Here is a 22,552-nt window from a genome sequence, read left to right as displayed (position 1 = left end):
GTGCGCAGTGTGAAAGGTGAAGTGATGAAGGTGGGCGCAATGCTGCAACAACTGGAGACGTGATCGCGACTTCTCGTTTCGGCTAAAAGCCGGTGGCTGAAGCTCCGAGCCAAAAGTCAGGCCTCAGGCACGCATTATCAGATCTGACAGAATGGACATACATGGCGTCAGTGTCTACACGATCCATCAAGCATGATCTTCCATCAGCACACACGTGTGCGACAGCACTATACGCAGCTGACAGGAAGGAACGACGACCGGAATCCGACAAGTCTCTCAACCTTGTCAACCCTCAAGCCCCAGGACACACTAAAGTACGGCACAAGAGGAACGCGGTTTGGATGTAGATGCAAGCAAAGCCCAGCCTGCCAAGAAGCCCAGGCCAATTCATTATAATCAGCTATCCTCTAACCCTTCGTCGTGGTGGTGGTAATTCCCACGCTTCCCAACTCGATATCAACGACCGTCGCCGCGCAGGAAGAGCTCTTTCCGAGCCCATGCGGTGTAAGTAGGTATCTAATAAAGCAAACCCCAGAGCAGAGATCAAAGCTCCACCCATCATCAAACAAAAAGCAAAGCAAAGCAAAGCAAAGCAGTTCCCATCAGAATCCTGTCCCATGCAAAACACACGCGATCAGGGTATCCATAGGCTGCTGGGTTCCAAAGTTATCATATGCATAAAAGCGCAACGCATGCTCTCCGTTTCCCAGCTTCCATTTTTAGCAGAGTTGCATATCCCCATTTGAATCCCCATTTTGTAACGCCTTGCTGTGATGGTTGATGCAACACTCCCCCCTTTGATGTCCCATCCGTATGCCGCATGAATGAAAAAGCTGAAACCGCCAGAAAGCAAAAAGTCATTCCATCGCCGTGCCAAGTAGCGAAGAGTAAAAACACATGGAGAAGTCGACCAGGCCGTCGACTCTGTAGTCTAGAGCAGGATGTTTATCGCAGTCGTCCGTTCCGCATTGGTTGGGCAAATCCAGTCAACTTGGTGGGTCGGGTGATGGAGATCGGAACGCAGCTCGTATTTCGTGAAGTGTGAAGCAGGATCCCGGGAAGGCTGTAAGCTTTGTGCAGGTAGAGAAGATACTTCCAAGGTCCTGTCCGCGATAAAACTGTTGGGATGGCGTGAACGCTGCAGGGAGAAATCGGGATGTGGCGCTCCTTTGCGCCGAGGATGCTGAGAAGAACCCAAAGAGATGAAGAGACGTCTCGCCGGGTTCAACCCATGACAGTCTGAGCAGTGTAGCCCGATGCCATCGAATATGGCCGGTAGTGGGCCTGGTATGCACACGATGAGCAGTTGCAGTCGTATCGATGAGCGTTCCAAGAAGACTGGTCCCAGCCCGAGTTGTAGGTCGATGTTGGATAATACGATGCTTGAGTGCTTGGTGCGTACTGGTAGGCCGATGCGCGAGCACGCTCTTCGGAGGCGCGACGGCTGGCTTCCTCGAGCTCGTACGCCGATGGGTATCGGTCCTTGCGATAGTAGTCGTCGACTTGGTACTTCGTGCTTGACGCCCATGGATCGGTGGCACTGTATGGTGTCGAGTACTGCGATGAGCGTGATGTCATCGGAGCGTCGAACGACCGAGACGACGCAGTCGAGCCTGTGTATGGCGAAGGATACGGCGAGAACCTGTCGCGGGTGCTGCTGGAGTGGCTGCGCACATCCGTGTTCAGTGGCGAAAGTCTGGCTGGCTGAGTCTTGGCCACGTAATTCGCGTTGTAGTCCTGCCAAGAGTCGAACCAGCCTTGAAGACCGTTCGACTCTTGTGGGTCAACGTGCAAGTGGTAGCCGATGAGCGACAGCCAGTTCATCTCAAGTTTGTTGAGCTCGCTGACCTTGATTGCCGTTACATCTGACCACGATCGATTGATGAAAGTGTTGTCATCGAGGAACTTGCTGCCCATGATGAGTGACACAGCCAACAGGCGGTAGATCTGGTTTTCGCCAGGTATGACCGACTTCGGGTAGTAGTGCAGACGGTTGTTCAGGTAGTACAAGCTGAGCAGGATCGTGGCCGATGGAAGGCGGGTCGCTGAGAGCACTTGGTGCACCCACTTGCGGAAGGACGGATGGCTCTGCATCTGGTGTTGAAAGCTTCGACTCACGTCAATATCTGCAAGGCAGACTGGGGACTGGGAGAAGGCATACAGCGACTGAACAGCTTCAGCAACGAAATCCGTCATACGCTCCATGTCGTAGTCGAGCTTCGCGGAGACACCACCGGTCGCCTTCTCCTCCTTGACTGCTTGTCGTTGCTGCTCACGCGCAACGGCATTCTGCTGTTCTTCTTGGAGGCGGCGCTGGTAGTCGTCGGCGAACGGAACTCGATCTTGGATCCTGAGAGGAGGGAGTATCGGCGCGCCCAGAGGCTCGTAGTAACTCGAGATCGGAGGCAGGTTGTTGGTCGGCTGGTAGCTGCCTTGCTGATATTGGTATGTCGGGGGTGCAGGTGCGACTGGTGGCTGCATGTAGGCTTGTTGGTAGTCATAGGCGCTGTCTTGGCGGCACTGGCTCACTTGCTGGTGTGATGAGTATGGGTCTTGAGGGTAGTGCATACTGCTGTAACCATATCCTGAGCCGGAATCTGGTGGAGTGAGTGGAAGTTGGCCCGCCATGGACCGCGAGTAATAGCCTGGCATATTTGCAGTGACAGCTGTCAGAAGCCGAAGAAACGGTGTGTCTTCACAACCTAGAATGTGTCAGTACTGCGTGTGCCAGTGTTTGTGGTACCAGACGTACCGTTTCTCGTGCTCTCCACACCGACAAAGACCAAGCACCAGATCGAAAGGTGCTGAATCTACTGACGTTTGACCATACGACGGAAGCTCGATGCCAAATGATGTTTCTAGTTGTGTTTCTGAGGTCGCGCGATGGTGATTGCTCGAAATGTGGCTAGTGGCGCTTCGTATGGATATCGAGTAGTCGTGATGTAGTGAAGTGTCGTTGGCGATGCGATGGCTGTGTCACAGGTGGAAGAGTCAGGGGTGACTTTTTCGGTCGGTGACTCGGTCGGCAGCAATAGGTGGCGGCTGATGAAATGCGCGCGATTACAATGTCGTAGCGGACGTGGCTAAGCGAATAGTTCGTCCGTTTGGTGAATGAGTGTCGAAGGCGGTCTGTTTTGCGAGACGTGCAGGAGTCGAGGTGAGTCGATGTTTGAGGTGTCCGCAAATTGGCCGTGCAGCGGTTAGGTGATGTCGTCCTGCTGCCTGTGAGATGGTGGTAGGAGTCAGGTCGCCAGCAGCGAGGCTGAGGAGGAGGTCGTCGTCGTCGTCGTCGTCGTCGAGAGAGTGGACGATGCGAGCGCGAGCAGACGAAAGGTGCGGCGAAAGCGTGGCTGAGTAAGGAGCAGTCGAGCGAAGCGCAGCGCAGGAGTCTTTGAGCAGGGCTTCCAAGACTTTTACGACCACGAGCCGGAACTTGCGGGTGTGCGTGGTACGGCGCGCGCGTTTTGGGTGTTGGTTGGCGTGGCGCTGGGTCCTCTTTCACACGCACACACTGTTGCCTGGCCTGCAGTACGATGCGGCGGGGGGGGGAAGAGAGGAGTTGTAGGTGGTGAGCCTGTCGAGGGTGAGAGGGTGTGGACTACTGCCAAAAAGCAGCGGAGACAAAGCTGACGGGCCACGGCCGGACAAGTCGTCGCCTCGTCGCAAGTCTCTCCTCGCTCACTCTCGCGTCAGTCGAAGCCCACTGGCGGCCCAAGCGCAGCGCAAAACTCAAGTCCCAACGGCACTCGGGGAGCGGGTACGGTAGAACAGCAAGGATGCTCGACCTGAGATTGCGAGCAATTCTGCTGACAACACACATGAACCGAACACCCTCGTGCGCCTGCAACCAGCGACACCGTACACGTTGTTTGTGAGCCGGCCTTGGAACACAGGGACGGCAGAATTGTGAGGAATGCTGCTGCCACCTACAAGCACACACGGCCGGTGACTCGCAAAAGCGTGTGCAGAATCTGCACCCACACCACATGCATTTGACCATGTCCTCCCGTGACCCGTCACCTCTGTGTCAGACGGCCACCTAAACGCACACCTCCGCCCCGGGCAGAATCGTAGTGAAAACCCTGAGCCAGCAAAATTCATGACAGCGACAGCCAGTCCACCAACAACAACCGCAACAAATCGGCTGCTGCCACTCCTCGCCTGTCGCTGTCGCCTGTCGCGCTGTCTCCTCGTCCACTTTCCACGTCTCCGTCTCCGCCCACCAGACCCAGTCACAGCCAATCTGCAGCTGATGACAAAATGAATGACAGCACTCACCACTCACCACAGTGATCACACACATCCCATCACATTTTGCGTCCTGCATCGGCTCGCAGTCTCTGTTTGCGTGCATATCGCACTTAACCGGCGACGCGGCCAACTCCATCAAAGAGCCCGCCAACTCCCGCGCGCCTTCATTGTCTGCGGAGTCGTCGCGCGACTTGTTGGTCAGTCAGTGGTCACGCTTTCATCGCGATGCTCGACGCTCGTTGCCGGAAGCCTTCCAGACTTTGGCTAGCAGCTGCTGCAGAGCCCTCCTCCCCACGCTCTCACCGCATGCCATCATCACCATTCTGTGCCATCGCCGTTAGTAGTAGGTTGGCACCCTGAACAAACATGCTGACCTCTTGTCGCTCGTCACGCCAGCGACTGCTTGGCTTGGCGGTACGCACCACAATCTGCGACATCATCATCACGACCTCGGTATGCATCATGCCATGTTCTTCGCGTCTAGCTCGTGTTGGCCGCACGTCCCGACAGTGAGCCCGCGTCACAAATTTAGATTGCATATCATCCGAACGCGGCAACATCACACATGCTGCTGCTGCTGCCTACCGCAGATATCCGAACGACAGCTTTGCTTCTACAATATCGTATAGCCATCGCCAGGTCTTCGTGTTGCATACGCTCAGAATATCTGAGGCGTCCGGCGATCGTGGACGAAGATTGCACACACGTGGCAAAGCTGCCCCTGTTTCGCGACTTCCGCGGCGGCGCGGTCCTGGAGCTGCACATCCGTACCACAAACAAATTGTGCGGCGGAAGTGAGGCGACAAGTGCATCGAACGCTCGAATCGTTCCATACTCCAACACATCTCCCCAAACTCACTAACCACACCTCGAACATGCCGTGCATGCTCACATCCATCCGCTCCCACCTCTACCTGCTGCACTTCCTGCCCGCGCTGATCTCGAGGCGCAGAGTCAGCTCGAGCTGTTCCATCTCGGCATAGACCGCAAAAGGTACAACAGTATCTTTGGCATATGTGAGGCTGACATCCGCTTGTGCGAGACGCACGAGAAACAACAACGCAGCTTCGAAAAATCAGGAACCGGATCATATGCGCTCCGAGACAGTGTGGCAGACGTGCCAACACTCCATGCTATCCCGATTGGACGCCAGGTATGCAAGTACTTTATGCCGGATCTGGTGCTTTGCTGGCTTCGCTGTCCTCCGGTGGCCGGACCGTGGATGTGAGAGGGAGACGTACTGGTGTTGCTTCTTGTTGTGAGCTGGAAGTTGTTTGGTCTGGATGAGGGTCCTATGCACTGGATCATGGTCTGTTGCCAGGCCTGGAACATGTTGGCTGTACATCTGACTATATCCGGAAGGTACTTGGCCATCCTACTTACATCTACCATGGTACTACCATGGTATTAACTTCTTTCGGGAGATGTCAGCTCATCAGAGCTGCACTGCTCGAATGGGGCCACAAGAAGACCGTCAACGGGATGACGGCGATGAAAGTCTGTCGCTTCACTCTTCTGGCAGGCAGTGCAATCTGAACCTGCTGGACCTCAGGTATGCAGTTCAGTTGGCTGAGAAGCGTCACGTTGGCAGGCCGCGATGCGTCAAGTCTTCATCCAGCGGATAATGTGCACGCCTCCGATCTGGCAAGTGCAAGAAGCGCATCGACCAAGCGCTCTCACTACTGACGTTGGTTTATTTGTGCCTGAAGCCTTTCGTCTCGGCTAATGTCTACTCTATCCATGTGACTCTGTCATGTCGCAGCTTCTTTTTGACTCGGATGTCTACCAAAATGGAGTTCGTTGATCAAGCATCAAATCCTGAAGCCATGAACACTCATCGTATCCTCAAAACGCTTGTTACCATGGTGCCGCAGTCGCTGCGAAAAGCAGTCAGTGCTTGTCCGCTGCATACTTACCATACGCTATATGGTCTTGTTGTCGAAGCGGTGCTTCATCCTGAGCATGAAAGTTATCTACATCATGCGCACAAGTGGTCTCTACAGTACTGCCTGGACATCCGGAGTCCTACTCCGGAAGGTCACGCATAGGGCAAAAATCAGACATACTGCAACATTGTATCGCCAGCATCCGATCGCTCATGTACCGTCTGTCTCGAAACCCACTGCAGTCTCCAGCACACACTTGTACAAGTTGTCTGGCGTGTAATGCTGAATCTCGTGATCAAGACCATTTTGGGACTAGTGCGTCTTGGCATAGCTGCGGTGAGTGAAACTTCAGCTCCACACAGCGTGACCCTACAGTAGCCATATCGGCCCGGAACGAATGCAGACTGGATCCCAGCCAAATGAAAGGTCTGTGGCTGTCGTTCTCAGCCCCGCAAAGACAAGGATTTTGCAAAAAGAGAGATCTCACGGCACTGATAGCTCTGTCACGCCAAGGACCTGCAAAAAGAGAAGTCTTACGACACCGATGGCTATTCACAGTCAGGATATAGTTACAACGCGTTCCATCGTTGGGGATACCCACGACTCGAACCCACAATCTTTGCCAATGAGGATTTTAACCGGAAAGCAACTATAACTTGTCAGACGCATGGACGATGTCGTCGGCATGCACGTTGACTTACCGCCTTACCATTAGGCCACGGTGCCTTTGGGCAGAGGTCTCGAAGTTGTCGAGGTGGCTAACAGCACGATCTGAAGTCACGTGAAAGCTGTGTTGTAGATATAGCTTTGAAATCTATGCACTGCTATGCGCTGGCATGTTATGGCCCTTGATGTGCATAGATTTGCGTCGTATAGGCATCATTCGCCGACTGCGAAAGGCTGCTACAATGACAATACATCATATCGAGGACCAAAGCGAAAGAAAGCTGGATCGAAAGAGTAAAGACATGAAGTCAAGCACCGTTGCATGCCCCTAGCGCACTGGCCAAGTCTCGGAAGACGACATGTCTCGCCCTCTTCTTAGCAAACAACGATTTCAACTACTAACTTCTGTTGTGAAAGTTGCGGTCGGTGTTGAACATCAGTATAATATCTTACATCTCTACATTTGACCTTACGAGAGATGCCTTGCGATTACTCCGATGCCTTGTATTCACGAACTGCGGAATGACCTACCTCCATCAGATTGATCGTACACGCAAGTGATCCGATCCGAAGAAGAATGCTACTACCGACTGGTTCACGGCTACTGTTCGCTCTCGGATCGTTAGCTATGCTACGTCGAACCTTCGATGAGTGCAGAATCGGTCACATCGATTAAAGGATGTTCTCTTTCGGAGTCATTGTCGGGGATCCAAGGGAACATCCTGGCGAGAATGGATCTCACGATGCGCCAGCGCCTTGCTCTCATCGTTGGCTTCCTCGCAAGGCGATAATGCGCCCGCAGAGTCAAGCAGGCTGGCCATCCTTTGCGTGCTACGAAGCGCACCACGACAACGGCGAAATCGACAGCCACGAGCTACGGCTGGCGAAGTCTCCACCATGATGGTATTCACTTCTCTGCGGACGCTGACTCCCAGTTCTCGCAATTACATTCATCCCGTATATTCACTTCGTTCGGTCACTGTGCACTCGGATGCAACACAAGACGCAATCCCGATATATACTCCTCTTCCCACACTCGGATACTCCTATACTCAGAATCAACGTCGACTTCTAGTTTGAAGGATACCTCAACATGGCACTTCCACACGGCTTCATCGAGAACTTCGGCAATGTCAGCATGAACTCGCAAGCCGAGAATGCTTCGACACGAGAGCTTTTACAGCGACACATATGGACATTCCACTATCCGAGTGCCGAAATCCTCGAGTATCCCGAGCGATTTCTCGTCGACTGTCCTTCGCAGTATGAGATGCGATCGGAACCTCGCCCCTTAGAGACGCTTTCAGAACAAGAGACTCCTCTGTTTGCGATCTTTCCGTTAGGTCCACCTCCCGCCCGCCTCGAAGTCCCTGGAGACAATATCATCGGCAGGTTACTAGCTTGGGGAGACAGCTTATATAGTCGCGGTGCTGGGATCACCGAGCTCCATGTTGCCAAGCGTTGGAGGAAGTCTGGATTCTCCTGGGGCATCAGGGTCAAGTCACCCTTGGGCGCTGCTCCTGTGCAGGTATGCGAGTTCTCTGAAGACGAGTGGCAGATCCTGATAGACCACGCGGATGAGTTCGAGTGGCTTGCCCTCCTGCGAGGTCTCGTGACCAGGGCCTCAGATCGAGCATGGTACCACGTACAAGACCGAATTGGAGAGCTCCAAGCCCAAAATCAGATCGAATACATGAGAGACCAGTGGAACGAAAGATCCCCACGGCCGGCGATCCTGCTCCTCGAAAATACTCTCAGATACGCCGATGACAACGGTTATCTCATCGACTGGAGGACCCCACTCAGCGAAGTGTTCGCCAGGCCACTGCAATTGCCTTGTGGCCACGTCATGGACATGTCTGATCTGGACTACTACAACCTGAGCGATGAGATGTGTCATGAAATCCCCTGCGAGGACTGTGGTAATCCAATCTTCATGCGCTGTGATCTCCGAGAGCTCCAACTCGGTCGGGACAAGGAGGATCTTCGCACCTTCGTGCTCAGCAATAGGACGTGGACGAACCTGACTCAAGACTTCAAGTATCAAGTCATGACCATGAATGTAGAGGCCAAAGTGTTGTTCTTGGCTGTGCACGCCACCTTTGAGTCTTTCAAGGTGCCGTCATTGATCAGCCCAGGTGCATTGTGCTTCGTCAACCAGCCCGAGACTAGGGTCGCGCTGGCTGAGCTTAAGTCTTTCCTATACACCAACACTACTGCGTTGACAGGTACTCCGAGCCAGCTACTCGATGGGCTACTTCAGAAAGCGATGTCGGCATCAGTCGGCCAAGCGAAGACACTAGCAGACATCGAAGCGGTACCTGGCTGGCAGGAAGCACTTCGCGCATGCATGATACGAGCTATCAATTTCTTGCTGCATCGCAACTGCATAACCACGAGCGAGCGCCATCGAGGTTTGCATCGTCATGCAGGTGGAGTGCTGTACTACAGTGCTAGGTCCTGGACTTCCACTCAGGTCAGCGAGGATCTGGCCCAGGACGAGTACGATGAGTATTATGGGGGAATGCAGGAGGTTCCGGCAACTGTGAATGACATCGATGCGATGATGGGAGATGCTAGCATGTAGCAGCAGTGATGGGGCGATACATGTGATGAGAAGTAAGTGATGTACATTTAGTTGACTGCTCTTCGTTGACCTGCTTGCGGTACGTTTCACGAAGCTCCTTTCGAAGAAATACTGCGGCTCGTCGTAGATGGCGCCAAGGGCCTTTTCAAGCTCTTGGGCCTGCTGCTGCTTGATAGAGTCCTCTTCGACGTCGCAGAAAGCCGTGCATAGCAGAGCTGGTATACGCCCACCTCACACCTTCGGTAGTCTTTGATCGCTTCGAAGCGACTTTCGACGCCGCTTTGACTTCCGTAGACTGCTGCTCCTTCACCTCCTTACGGTACTTCTCGTGGAGAACCCAATACGTTCTCTTACGGGTGTTAATAACCCCTTAGAGCTTCTCGTTTAGGTCTTGCGAGGGCAGGTGCCAAAGTTAATTACCACCGACCGCTTCGACAGATTATTGGAGCAAAGGCCTTTGCTTCAACACGCTGGCGTGTAGCTGATTCGCAAAGTTGTACAAATGCGGTCGAGCTTGTAGCGCGTCGCCATATATCTAATTCACGACTACGCGCCCTTTGGACGGCATTTCGGAAGTACAGTCGACACCTAGGCCGGCAAAAAAACTTTGTCACCAGCCCTTGTTGAGCTCTACGCTGGTCACCGGAGTCAGCGTCGATGTCGTCGTCCATTGCCTGCAGCTTCTTCGAGTATGAGTTCACAATGCTTTCGTTGTATCCAAGATCCGGCATATCGAGCAGTACTGCACAATCGCGGAGGATATCGCGAAGCTTCTTCTCAACGTCCTTGTACTGAGTATCCTCGATCATTAGCTCTTCCGCACGACGGTAGTTGGCCTGCTCAGCTGTCTCGGTGTCGCCGGTCCACAGCTGATCTGGTACCTGGCCGAAGATCTTGCGGAGCTCTGTACGAGAATAGACCTCTTCGGTCCCGAGACGCATGTTCTGCATGTCGACATCCTGCATGCCAAGGTTGTCGTAGGCATACATCGACCTCCCGCCCATCTTGTGGCCGGCGAACTCCTTAGCAAACTCTGTACCAGACCCGCGGCGTACCTCAGTGATGGCGAGGCGGCGGAAGGCGTACATCGAGTCACGAGCGACCAGGCCAACCGATTGACACATCTCGCGAAGCTTCGGGTTCAATGAAGCCTCCTTCATGGCGAGCTCGGTATCGAGGACTCCCGCTTGGTCGGACTGAACGAAGCCAGCCTGATTGGCAACGTCTTCATCTTGCTCAATGTATTTCTGCAATGTGGTAAGTGCTGGTCGAGAGCATTAGGATCTGCTCGCTTACCTCAGGACCTTCCCAGAGCTCCTCTGGAGTCCTGCTACCGAAGAGACCGCGATCGAACGCCAGAGACAGCAGCACCAAAGACAGGTCCAGCTCGGGCTGGTCGCCGGTAGAGGGAGGGAGGGTGAAGCAGTCCTTATCCTCAATGTTGACGCCAGCGTAGGGATTGCGGTGGCCCTTGACGAACTTGAACTCGAGCTTCGCGCCAATACCAGTCTCGAAGCGCATGAGTTCGATGTCAGCCCAGCGCAAAGTCTCATCCTCTCGACGCTTCTTGGTTGAGCCGCCTTCAGCGTAACCGGCACCCTTCTCATAACCCGGACAGACTGAGAAGGGGTCTAGACGAGCGGCAGCGATGCACAGGATCAGCCATGCGGCGCAGTGCTGCTTCTAGTCATCGATCCCAGCGAGGCCATCGGAAGTAGCTATCTTCATCCAGAACAGAAGAAGCTCCTCGTCGGTGAGGTGGTTCTCAACACGGCGCTTCTTGGAAAGACCTTCATCGAGTGCAATCTTGTGGATGTGCCGAAGCATCTGAGTATGCCGCTGCCCAAAAATGGGGTTGAACTCCGGAATGAAGCGGAGATCCCAGAGCTGAAAAGCATCCTTCACTTGGTAAAGCAGATCTGCGCGTGGCTTGTCCTCGATACGGCCCTTGGCGGCAGCGGCCATGCACGACATGAAGATCTTGGAGCGGTAGATGATAGTGCCGGTGTTCCATATCTCCGAGAGGGTGTTAGCCTTCTATTCCTCTCTGCAGAGCTCCTCGAAATTTGTACGTGTGTCTCTGCGGCGCTTAACGACAACAGAACTGCCGATGTCTATGTAGGTGGAGCCCTTCGCCTAGTATGGGTCAGCGATGTCGCAGTGTACATGGGGCAGTTGCACAAGCCCACCTGTTGGTCCAGCTTGCTCATCATGTCTCTCTAGTCCAAGATGTCACGCAACTTGTTCTTCATCTTTGAGTTGGGTGCGTTTGCTAGGGGCGCGTCATCTCGATTCCATCCACCTGGTGCTGCCATGATGACGACTGTCGGAAGCAGTAGCGACAAAGCTGTCTTGGGCTGGGAATAGAAGGTGTGTTGGTGCATGTGTCGGTGCAAGTGTGTCCGACATGGTCGCAGTCGCGTGCTGTGATGCTGGTGCTCGGTGTGATCCTGGGGAGGTCTGGAGATCTTGCACGTTTGAGAAGCTTGTCGAAGCTTGTTGAAGCTTGATTGGGGACAGCCTAGATAGTGTAATCCTTCCTACTCTTGTGCAGAAGAGCTTCTGCTGTGTCGCTGCTGATGAAGGCGCATGGCATTCGACTTTTCCGCAGCGTAGAATATCTACTCAGTGAGAACAGTCATCTCCTTCAGCATCTTGTCGCCCCCGCTATTTTCGATTACATCAGCATCGAATACTTCTTTTGGTCCAGACATGTCGGTACCTAGCCTCTGCTCCCAAAGCGAGCTCGCGTGGTTTGACGAGGCGTCAATTCCCGCTTTCTGCTGGATCGGACTCCCAATACCTGCGGTAGTCCTTCCTGCAGCAGTCTCCCTTCTATTTGTACTCTGCAAGTGCGTACAACATCAAAATCGACTACGACGACGGTCGTAATCCGAAAAACATCAGCAGCACGATGATGACCATGTAAGTCCCGACTCCAGCATGCGTCAAGGCAATAGATACTGACGTCACATACCACAATAGCTGCCGGACGGCCACTACATCGCAACGGAGCTACTTCGCATCGCAGCCTTCATGACTCCATTCTGCTCTGCAGTCCTGGTCGCCAACTACTTGACCACTTGCATTGGCTGGTCGGGTTTGCTGGGGTTGGACGTGGAGCATCCTTCTTTCACGGGAGGCGGTTACTTAGGTATCTTCCCGTTTTTTGCCGTTTGGGTGATCATGGGACTCCCAGCACAGTGGAATGGAGATCAGCGTCGGGCAAAGAGACGGCCATGGCCGACTTTTGTTCAGGAGTCGGGCTTTGATGCGGAAGCGCTGGGCTGGGCTACCACTTTGTAATTGGCAGTATGGTGTTCTCTGAATGCTATTGCACTGTACTAGTAGCGTTTCTTTCGTGGAGAAACTTGAGGGGTTGTATTCATCTCACGAGCGCGGTGGACGGATCCAGACCGCAGCTATTGAGCTGCCTTAGGGTCGATGACTTGGTTGTCCTTCCAGCTTACGCGCGAACCTGGAGGGCTGGTGATCGCCGAGCGCTCCGCCGCACTATCAGAGCGAATGCTTCTGCTTGAACCTACTAGTGTGAAGCTGTATGGCGTAGACTCGAGCATCGCGCGCGAAGCTGTAACGCGTCGTACAGCTTAAACGATTCCACGTCGCCCTGTAAAAGCTTTCGACAACCTCGCTGGTGTTTTGTAGTGTCAAGTAATCGTGCAGTAATCGTGTAGCATACGTGCTTAATACGTCAAGCGAATCAATTCGCTGCAGAATCAGAAGACAGGAGCACTAGCTTCCGCGACCGTGCGACGGAGCTGAAGCTTGACACCCCCATGCCTCCCTGCTTTACGTCTCACCCCCTTACCCAAGCCAGCAATCATCCCTCACCGTCTCTCGATGCAACTCCTGCATAATCGTCACAAGCTGCTCCTTCAACGTCATCGGCCTCACTTCGTGGCGAAGCACATCCGCGCATTGCGCCGCAAAAGGGCGTTGCAGACACCAACCTGGTCGTCGTTGCGACCCAAAGCCGTCTCTCCGCAGAGCGATGTAGTTCTCACTGGACCATCTCCACGACGGGCGCATGTCGTCCACCCATATAATCTCTCTCTTCCAGACCCCGCAGAGATGCCACAGCATTAGCTGAGCGTGTGCGCAAAGGCTTGGTGGGAAGTATTGCTTCGTTGCCCAGATGGTGAGACTGTTGATGCGGTGGAGGTCGCGGTCCGCCAGAAGTTCGATATCGTAGAGGTCCCAAGGGTGGTAATTTGCTAAGTCTACGACGAAGTGATTTGTCGTCCAGTATTTGTAATACTGGGCCTTGTAGATGTGGTATGCTTCGTTGTAGGCTTGCCAGCAGGTGAGTAGTAGAGACTTTTTGGGTGGACAGGCTTTTTTCAAGAGTATCTTCCGCTCAGTCTCGGCGCGGAAGACGAGATCGTAGATAATAATGCGAAGCTCTGCTGGGTAGTCTAAGAGTCCCTTAGGGGTGTCTCGAGATTCTGCAGGAGTGCCTTCTTCGCCGCTTTGAGGGATATCTGTTGGTCCAGACACGTCACTGGAGAGGTCAAGGCCATGCATCGCAAGCCCCAGTCCGTCCGCCGCATCCTCTTCAGCCGCAGATGCTGATGGTAAGTTGGGCTTGAAGACTTGCAATTCGATGTGATGCATCTTTGCCCTGAACCACGTCTTCACCCTTCTGGGCCAGGATATTTTTGCCATGGCGATCGCGAATACATTTCCTGTGCAGTTCTCACAAATCAAGTTCGAGCGTCGAAGATTTATTGTGCTGGAGCAAGCGCGACTTTCCCCAGACTCCTGCTCCATAGGCTTTCCGCCAAGTAATCCGACTCTTCTGCTCTTCCCTAGCTTGTCACAGTCCTACTATGCCACCTCTGTAGTCCGCACTGCCGGGTCAATAGTCGCTCTCTTCTCCATTTGCGCAGCCTGCAGATCCTCGGTCGGATCTGCCACCGTGATATTGAGCTCATCGATCTTGGTCTCTTCCTGCTGATATGCGATCCTGCCCACATTACGCTTCGGCCGAACCGCAGTGGTCTGCACGATCGGATAGTAGTATGCGCCCTTTTGTAGCCTCTTCTTGATTCCTGACACCTCGCCAACCTCAGATTCAGGATCGTGGAGTGCCATCGCCAAGGTATGGTTGTAGTACTCCCTCGGATCTCCTTTCTGCGACTTGGTTTCGTATGTTCGTAGCCGTTGAAACTTGAATGCCTTCTTGCCTTCGTCTACCTCATCGGTGTATAGCTCCGGATCGTCGTTCTCGGGGTCGTTCGGGTTGAGCTTGCGCTTGATGCCGTGCACAGCAGCAGCGTCTTGTGGTATGAAGTAGTCATAATCGTACTCGCGAATGGGCTCAGTCTTAGTCTTGTCTGACTCTTCCCACGCAGCTAGCTTCTCTTGGTATATCGCTTCCGCCTCCTCGTCCATTACTGGTCGCATGAGGGCAGTATCGAGGCGGTGGTCGTACTGATCGGTCTTGGCCAAGGGGTTGCCTTCGAACTTCATGATCATGTAGAAGCCAGTAGTAGGTATCGCATCTAGATCGGGCAGTACAGGATATGAGTCGAGCAGTTTGAGGCTGGGGTTCTTGGGATGCTGAGGATTCGACCAGGCCTTAGTCTCGGCGTCTGTAATTTGTGCACCTCGGAGATTGGTCTGGCTGTCCTCGCCTGTATAGGCGTCCTTAGGGTGTGCAATGTCGAAGCCTTTGATGATGTTGCGCATAATGTTGATAGGGTCGTCCTTGTTGAGACTGGGTCTCTTTCGCTTCGCATCGTTGCGCAGTTTGAGCAAGTCCTTGGAGGTGGAGGATGTGAAGTGCTGTGTGGCCTGAGATGCTGTGTATTCTGTTCTTCGCAAGAACGATGCTCCTCCGCTCGCTGCTGCCGCTTTGCCCAATGTTGACAATGGTTTGAGAAGTGCTCTGTCTGCTGGGTGGAGCTGTGCGCCAGGACGCGCGCTGATGGCTGTTATATGTTAGAGGTATATTCCGCCATGCTCTTGGACTCTTGCTTACCTCGCTCATCTCCATCGAATACGCCAGGGATACCAATCAGGTCAATGGGCATGCCCAGTTCGGCGTCCGCCTCGATGTTGAGCGGCTGCTCCCTCACTAATCTCGATGCATATGCCGCGCTCGTGTACTGTCCGCCGGCGAGTCCTGTGCCTGGTATGTCGAGCAGCTTTGGAGGGTTCGGTGGAGGAGGCAGCTGGTTCGAGTATCGTATGCGCGCAATGTAGTCCTGGTGGACCACTTTGTTCTGTGAGGCCATCGCAGTCGCTGTGAGGGTGGACGGGTGGGTGAGGTGTAGGTGTTGATTTGATGCCGGCGGCCACATCCGAGCCTTGGAAGTGCGCGCCACAAGTGGACGCCACGAGACCTGCGACGATATCTGTCGGCAAGCACACGACATGCACGCATCTCAATCCCCAGTATCTTGCTCTGCACTCATCCTACGCGTGCACGACTAGATGCCCACGTGAATCGCGGCGACCATTGCTCCTCCCAGCATTCTTCGCTGCTGAACCGGACGGAGCCCCGCTTGACGATGCTGGCACCTGCTGGCACGTTTTGGATACCATCCCATTGATTCGACCCCAGCGCCACAGCTGCCACACCGGCCAGCTCTCAGCCTCTCACCACACGCCCACTCCTCCCGCTCCACGTGCTGCCAGCATGATGGATCGCGCCTCGTCTTCTCTCCCGGGTGCTGTGCTCACTTCTTCGGCAATCGCCTCTGCGCACACTCTCGCCGACGTCGTCTCCTCGCTCGCGCCCAAAATATCCGCCACTCCCCCGGCCCATGTTGCAGGAACATCCTCCCGGTCGACTTTGAGCATGCTGGGAGGCCTGGCCCTGGGACTCTTCACTGTTGTTCCTAGTGTCCTCTACTGGATCATCACCTTTGTTACCTACACACTGCCAACATGGCTCTTCAGCTTCCTCTCAACGAGTCTGACCTTCACCATGAACATGACGACCCTTCTCCTCCTCCTGCTGGTCTTTGCCAGCACCGTCAGCTGGTTCGTCCGGTACAGGTTCCTGAACATGTACTCTCGTCTGCCTCCGGAGCCTCAGAGGAAGGAGCCGCAGATTGAGATCTTTCCTGAATCTCAGGAAACCGACTCCAAGCCCGGATTGTCGAACTATTTCGACGAGTTCCTCAGCGCCATCAAGGTCTTCGGCTATCTGGAACGACCAGTCTTCCACGAGTTAACGCGAACCATGCAGACTAGGAAGTTGATTGCTGGCGAAACGTTGCTGCTGGAGGAGGAGAAGGGCTTTTGTCTGGTCGTGGATGGCTTAGTCCAGATCTTTGTTAAGTCCAAAGCTGGATCCGAGGCCGAATCGCCCAACGAATCCGCTATTGCGGACGACGATGAGCCGGAACATCGTTCTGGAAGTCATGGAAGCTACCAATTACTCACCGAGGTCAAGAATGGTGCTCCGATGTCATCCCTTTTCTCCATACTGGCTTTATTCACCGACAATGTCAAGATGCGCTACGATGAAGACGACGACTTCCATTCTAGCGAATCCAGCGGAAACCTCAAAAATCAGATGCGTATGCCCATTCACGATGAAGACGGCACCCCAGAATCTGGTACTGACAGTGGCGTTCAATGGACAGGAGCTGGGTCTTCTCGACCTGTATCGCGGCAAAGAACTCATTCGAGTATAACTGGCTTGAACTCTTTCAACAAGGAGCCACCTCCGTTGACGCTTGATGGAAGCACTGACAGCTATGGCAAAAACAGCCGAAGACCAAGCCTCATTCGTGGTGACAGCACACGGACGAAGAAGGCAAGGAGGCAAGCATCAGCACATCCCGACATTGTTGCTCGCGCCACCGTTGACACCACAATTGCTGTAATACCAGCGAGTGCTTTTCACAGAATCACCAGGATATACCCGAAAGCGACTGCACACATAGTGCATGTAATCCTGACCAGACTGCAGCGTGTGACGTTAGCTACAGCCAACTCGTACTTGGGCTTAACAGATCAGGTGCTACGCACTGAGCGATTGATGGACAAATACACTACCTACGATCTGCCAGACTTCCTGCGAGGCGAAGCATTAGAACGACTGAAGGACAAGTTCAGAAAGGATCTCGAGCGTGTAGGCCCGGAAGAAGGCATGAAAGGTATTGCCTTGCATAATCCGCGTATCGCACACCGCAGGCGCGCTAGTAGCAGTCTACGGCGCGATGCGGCAATGCATACTCGTCAGAATGTCCGCAACGGTAGCCTTAATCCAGACCTCGTCGGCGGCGAAAGAGGTGGAATCAGCGCCGGTGATCTCCTGACCAATATACATGCTGCTCGATCTCCAGCTGGACGTGGGCAGAGAGGCAGCTTTTCACAGCCATATTCTGCCCCTCGAGCGATGAACGGTGACACTCATGACCCTTCGAGGACAAAACGCGATCAGTTTAACGCCGAATATAACCCACGAGCGACTATGCACAGGCAAGAATCGATGGACGAAGATGTCATCTTTCGGGAATCAATCATGGAATGTATGGCCAAAGCGATCGGTCTAACCAACTCGAAAGACAGCCTACGACAGACTAGATCAGTCGCTCAGTCACCTCGTTTGGTCTCTTATGATTCGAAGCGACAAAGCGCCGTCTTCAATAACGCATTCGGGTTCATGGATCCGTTCGATGGCTCGCAGGATGACTCGGAGTCTGTCGCCTCACAGTCTGCTTTCAGTATTGGAGGGTCTGTCAACATCATGGAAGATCTGAAGAACGAAGTCGAGATTGTGTTCTTTCCAAAGGGCTCAGTCCTGGTCGAAGAAGGTGAGCGGAATCCTGGACTGTACTACGTGATCGACGGCTTTCTTGATGTTAGTGCCTCGGTCGACGAGCACGAGGCCTCACATTCGAATCTGTTCGGCACTATGGCTAGACCTGGTGGGGTCGAGGCCCCAGATCTACTAGGCGTGAAAGACAGACGGAGAACTTCGGGAGCCGCAAGATCAACATCGGTTTCAGGGTCGGAACACCATCGAAGACAAAAGTCAGCACACTCACGCAAAAGTCTCTTCCTGATCAAGCCTGGTGGAGTCGCTGGCTATCTCGGAAGCATATCGTCTTATCGCTCGTTCATCGACGTTACAGCGAAGACGGACGTCTATGTTGGCTTCCTACCGCGCCACGCCATTGAAAAAATCGTCGAACGCCATCCGGTCGTACTCCTGACTATGGCCAAGAGGATGACCAGTCTCTTGCCTCGGCTGATACTGCACATCGACTTCGCGCTGGAGTGGGTTCAGGTCAACGCAGGTCAAGCTATCTATCACCAGAAAGACGACAGCGATGCTATCTACATCGTCCTCAACGGTCGCCTGCGAGCCATACAAGAAAACGATGATGGTGAGATGAAGGTCATTGGTGAGTATGGACAGGGCGATAGTGTTGGAGAGCTCGAAGTCTTGACCGAGACTACCCGGCCAGGGACTCTACACGCCATCCGCGATACAGAGCTTGCCAAATTCCCGAAGACGCTCTTCAATAGCTTGGCACAGGAGCACCCTGGAATCACCATCAAAGTGTCGAAGATTATCGCCTCGCGCATGCGAGCCCTGATAGAGAACCCTCAGAACGAGCTCGAAAGCTACAACAAGCTTTCCGTCGAAAGGCCCAAGGTGGCGTCCACCAGCAACCTGCGGACTGTGGCTATCATGCCATGCACCGCTGGTGTGCCAGTCGTCGAATTTGGCAACAAGCTGCAAAGTGCTCTGCATCAAATAGGCACACCGAATGGGGTGTCCGTGCTCAGTCAGTCTACGATCTTAAATCACCTGGGGCGACATGCATTCACCAAGATGGGCAAGCTCAAGCTGGCTCAGTATTTGGCAGATCTCGAAGAGAAGTATGGCATCGTCATATACGTGGCGGACACAAGCGTCAAGTCACCGTGGACGCAAACATGTCTCAGCCAGGCCGACTGCATCTACATGGTCGGTCTTGCTGAAGGGTCTCCAGCGATCGGCGAATACGAGCGATTCCTGCTAACGACGAAGACGACGGCCCGCAAAGAGCTTATCCTGCTGCATTCGGAGCGCTACTGCCCCTCTGGCACGACTCGAGGTTGGCTCAAGAACAGACCTTGGATCAATGGAGGACATCACCATGTTCAGATGGCGTTCAGGGCAGCGCCAGAAGGTCCCGTCCACACCACTGGACCGAAGCGCTTTGGTAATGCCATCAAGCAGCGTGTTCAAGTCATCCAGGCAGAAATACACAAGTACACTTCGCGGCGTGTTCGACAAACGCCGCTGTTCTCTGCGGAGACACCTTTCAAGGGCGACTTCCATCGCTTGGCAAGGAGACTGTGCGGCAAGTCTGTTGGTCTTGTACTCGGCGGAGGTGGCGCAAGAGGTCTGGCGCACGTTGGCATTATCAGATCGCTCGAAGAAGCCGGCTTACCTATAGACATTATTGGCGGTACATCCATCGGCGCCTTTGTAGGCGGTGTCTACGCCCAAGATGCGGACGTGGTGCCAATGTATGGACGAGTCAAGAAGTTTGCCGGGCGCATGGGCAGCATGTGGCGCTTTGCTCTGGACGTCACCTACCCATCAGCATCCTACACTACCGGCCACGAGTTCAACCGTGGCATCTTCAAGGCATTCGGTGACTCGCAAATCGAGGACTTCTGGCTTGACTTCTACTGCAACTCCACCAACATCTCCAAGTCCCGCTCGGAGATCCACACGAGCGGGTACGTGTGGCGATACGTTCGAGCTTCGATGTCTTTGGCAGGTCTGCTACCTCCCCTCTGCGACGAAGGTGACATGCTCCTCGACGGTGGTTACACCGATAACCTCACAGTCTCACACATGAAGGCTCTTGGCGCGGACCAAATCTTCGCTGTCGACGTCGGCGCTCTCGACGATGACAGACCTCAAAACTACGGAGATTCCCTTTCCGGCTTCTGGGCCTCTCTCAACCGCTGGAATCCATTCTCCTCGCACCCCAATCCGCCTACATTATCCGAGATCCAAGCTAGGCTGGCATATGTCAGCTCTGTCGATAACCTCGAGCGCGCAAAGAGTATCCCTGGATGTAGATACATGCGTCCACCCATCGAGGCGTACGGTACGTTGGACTTTGGCAAGTTTGATGAGATCTATCAGGTTGGGTATCAGTATGGCAAGAAGTTCTTGGCGGATTTGAGGGAGGAGGGGGTTTTGCCGCCGATTGAGGAGGAGACGGAGGAGAAGAGGAATTTGAGGAGGACTATGGCGCCGAGGAGGGCGAGTATATGAGGTGGGCTTGTGAATTTGAAGGCGGCAGGCGGGGAGAGTTGCATATATCTCTGGCGTTTGATACCCGGGCCGTAGGCATCGTATAGCATACTGTAGCGTGATTACAGACTGGAATGGAAGAAGTTGAGCTGTAGCCCTGCGCAAGCAGAGGTTCATCACGTCAAGGCGGGCGGCTCTATCTGCACACCGTGTGGGGTGACCTGGCGACATTCACTTGAGCGACGGACAAGCGGTCGACGGATTCTGTGATCGTCCCGACACTAGTACAGCACGGCACAGATATGTCAATCATGCGGCTTCGACAGACAACAAGAATTCACTAATCCGGCTCGTTCGCCCATTGGCCCAGGTACAATTGCAGTAGACATCAACATCGACTTTTCTTACAGCTGTTCTCAGCGCGACACCCTGCGGTATCATCTATATATTTTTAACAGAGGTAAACACTGTTACATACGGCCACAGGCGAATGAAAACTAGGAACCCCGTCCGCTCTTCCTTATATAAGCATTCGACCGCGAGACTAGTACTACGGTAGGTGACTACGTGGGAATCCCTCGTGCTGTATGTTATTTGCTTTTTGTTCCGATGTGTGCCGACGTAAGGCCGAGAGCAGGGACTCACCGATCGCGAAAGACATGCAGCAACTCCAGCCTGATGATAATTTATGAGGGTCTTAGCGAGAATGGAAAGGTCGAAGGGAACGTTTGCGGACTGAAGCTGTATGAGCTGCCGTTGATACGACGCATGTCAACCCTTCATTCTGTCTAACATCTGCCAGGGCCATTTCGCATCCTCAGCATCTCGCAAGCGTGCGGGTAAATCCTCTCACGACCAGGGACGGCAGGAATTAACTCCCACTTGGTTTTTTCGCCTTCCGCAACATCGCGCCCTGCGGACTTGTGTGTCTTACGTAGATTTCGATCGTCTACCTCGTGTCTTCGCTCGATATTTGTAGGTTGCTCGTTATCGCAAGTTGTCGCAAGGTATTGCAAGTTGTTATAAGGTATCGTAAGTGTCACGAGACAGCCCTTTTTACTAACTGCCTCGCAACACAGCATCGTCGGCCGCACGCCCGCGCGCTAGCGGCCGCTAGTGCCCGCTAGCTCGATTCGCGCGACTTTATCTTCTCGCGCTTCTCGCGCTCTCTTAGATAGCTCGCGTAACTATATATATCTTTGCCCGACCCTATTATAGTACTCTCGCCCGTAATAGTTAGTTACGCCTACCTACGAGTAGAGTGTCGCGATCCGAGCGTGCACATGGGCAACATCCCATCATCAAAACTTGAGGCCACGTACGCTAAGAATCAGGTGACTGATTAGTCACCTGCAGCCTCTTCAAGAGCAACACTTGTCCATTCTAGATAGACACATGCAATACACAACCTGCTTTTGAAACACCCTATATGAGCCCGTACAATAACTTCCCACACTTCTAACGTGATATAGAGAGCTAACCTCTACGTACGATACCGAGACCGCCCTAGATAGTACGATAGTACTAGACCGTACAATTAATTCGCGATAATAGAGAACACCGACGAGGCCTCTCGACGCCCTCTCCTACGACCTTTAAGTATACGACCTACCGCCGCTACTTAGCGATAGTAGCACCTATATTGTACGCCCTCTATCTTAGCCGAGTTACTAACCGGAGACCCTTAGAACCTATCGCGATCCGAGCGTATATATAGGTAATATCCTATTATTAAAACTTAAGGCTACGTACGCTAAGAATTAGGTGACTAATTAGTTACCTATAGACTCTTTAAGAGCAATACTTGTCTATTCTAGATAGATATATATAATATATAACCTACTTTTAAAATACCCTATATATATAAGGGCGCGCGTACTATAGGGTCCAAGAGAGATAGTTATTATTCTATAA

At 53.5% G+C, this 22,552-nt stretch overlaps 7 protein-coding genes across 7 annotated transcripts; 2 read left to right on the top strand and 5 right to left on the bottom strand.

Moving 5' to 3' along the window:
- Positions 1 to 1,224: 1,224 nt before the first annotated feature.
- Positions 1,225 to 2,652, bottom strand: CLAFUR5_10467 (uncharacterized protein; the record flags this gene model as incomplete). The annotated part of the gene is made up of 1 exon (XM_047909615.1): positions 1,225 to 2,652. The coding sequence occupies one exon, from the start codon at positions 2,650 to 2,652 to the stop codon at positions 1,225 to 1,227; it is 1,428 nt and encodes a 475-aa protein (XP_047764689.1).
- Positions 2,653 to 7,896: 5,244 nt separating this feature from the next.
- On the top strand, positions 7,897 to 9,390 carry CLAFUR5_10466 (uncharacterized protein; the record flags this gene model as incomplete). Its single annotated transcript, XM_047909614.1, has 1 exon — positions 7,897 to 9,390. One exon carries the CDS (start codon positions 7,897 to 7,899, stop codon positions 9,388 to 9,390), a length of 1,494 nt encoding a protein of 497 aa, XP_047764690.1.
- Positions 9,391 to 9,535: 145 nt separating this feature from the next.
- On the bottom strand, positions 9,536 to 10,911 carry CLAFUR5_10465 (uncharacterized protein; the record flags this gene model as incomplete). The annotated part of the gene is made up of 3 exons (XM_047909613.1): positions 9,536 to 9,739; positions 10,005 to 10,637; positions 10,687 to 10,911. 3 exons carry the CDS (start codon positions 10,909 to 10,911, stop codon positions 9,536 to 9,538), a joined length of 1,062 nt encoding a protein of 353 aa, XP_047764688.1.
- Positions 10,912 to 11,073: 162 nt separating this feature from the next.
- CLAFUR5_10464 (uncharacterized protein) lies at positions 11,074 to 11,603 on the bottom strand (the record flags this gene model as incomplete). The annotated part of the gene is made up of 2 exons (XM_047909612.1): positions 11,074 to 11,406; positions 11,580 to 11,603. The coding sequence occupies 2 exons, from the start codon at positions 11,601 to 11,603 to the stop codon at positions 11,074 to 11,076; spliced, it is 357 nt and encodes a 118-aa protein (XP_047763956.1).
- A 1,612-nt stretch (positions 11,604 to 13,215) lies between these two features.
- On the bottom strand, positions 13,216 to 14,076 carry CLAFUR5_10463 (uncharacterized protein; the record flags this gene model as incomplete). Its single annotated transcript, XM_047909611.1, has 1 exon — positions 13,216 to 14,076. One exon carries the CDS (start codon positions 14,074 to 14,076, stop codon positions 13,216 to 13,218), a length of 861 nt encoding a protein of 286 aa, XP_047764693.1.
- A 162-nt stretch (positions 14,077 to 14,238) lies between these two features.
- Positions 14,239 to 15,791, bottom strand: CLAFUR5_10462 (RNA polymerase II-associated protein 1; the record flags this gene model as incomplete). The annotated part of the gene is made up of 2 exons (XM_047909610.1): positions 14,239 to 15,344; positions 15,395 to 15,791. The coding sequence occupies 2 exons, from the start codon at positions 15,789 to 15,791 to the stop codon at positions 14,239 to 14,241; spliced, it is 1,503 nt and encodes a 500-aa protein (XP_047763958.1).
- Positions 15,792 to 16,057: 266 nt separating this feature from the next.
- On the top strand, positions 16,058 to 20,659 carry CLAFUR5_10461 (Lysophospholipase NTE1; the record flags this gene model as incomplete). Its single annotated transcript, XM_047909609.1, has 1 exon — positions 16,058 to 20,659. One exon carries the CDS (start codon positions 16,058 to 16,060, stop codon positions 20,657 to 20,659), a length of 4,602 nt encoding a protein of 1,533 aa, XP_047764691.1.
- Positions 20,660 to 22,552: the final 1,893 nt, after the last annotated feature.

The sequence above is a fragment of the Fulvia fulva genome, chromosome 7 (assembly GCF_020509005.1).
Source record: "Fulvia fulva chromosome 7, complete sequence".
In the NCBI taxonomy this organism is placed as follows: domain Eukaryota; kingdom Fungi; phylum Ascomycota; class Dothideomycetes; order Mycosphaerellales; family Mycosphaerellaceae; genus Fulvia; species Fulvia fulva.
The sequence above is the reverse complement of the archived record's forward strand: the minus strand, read 5'-3'. Positions and strand labels throughout refer to the sequence as shown.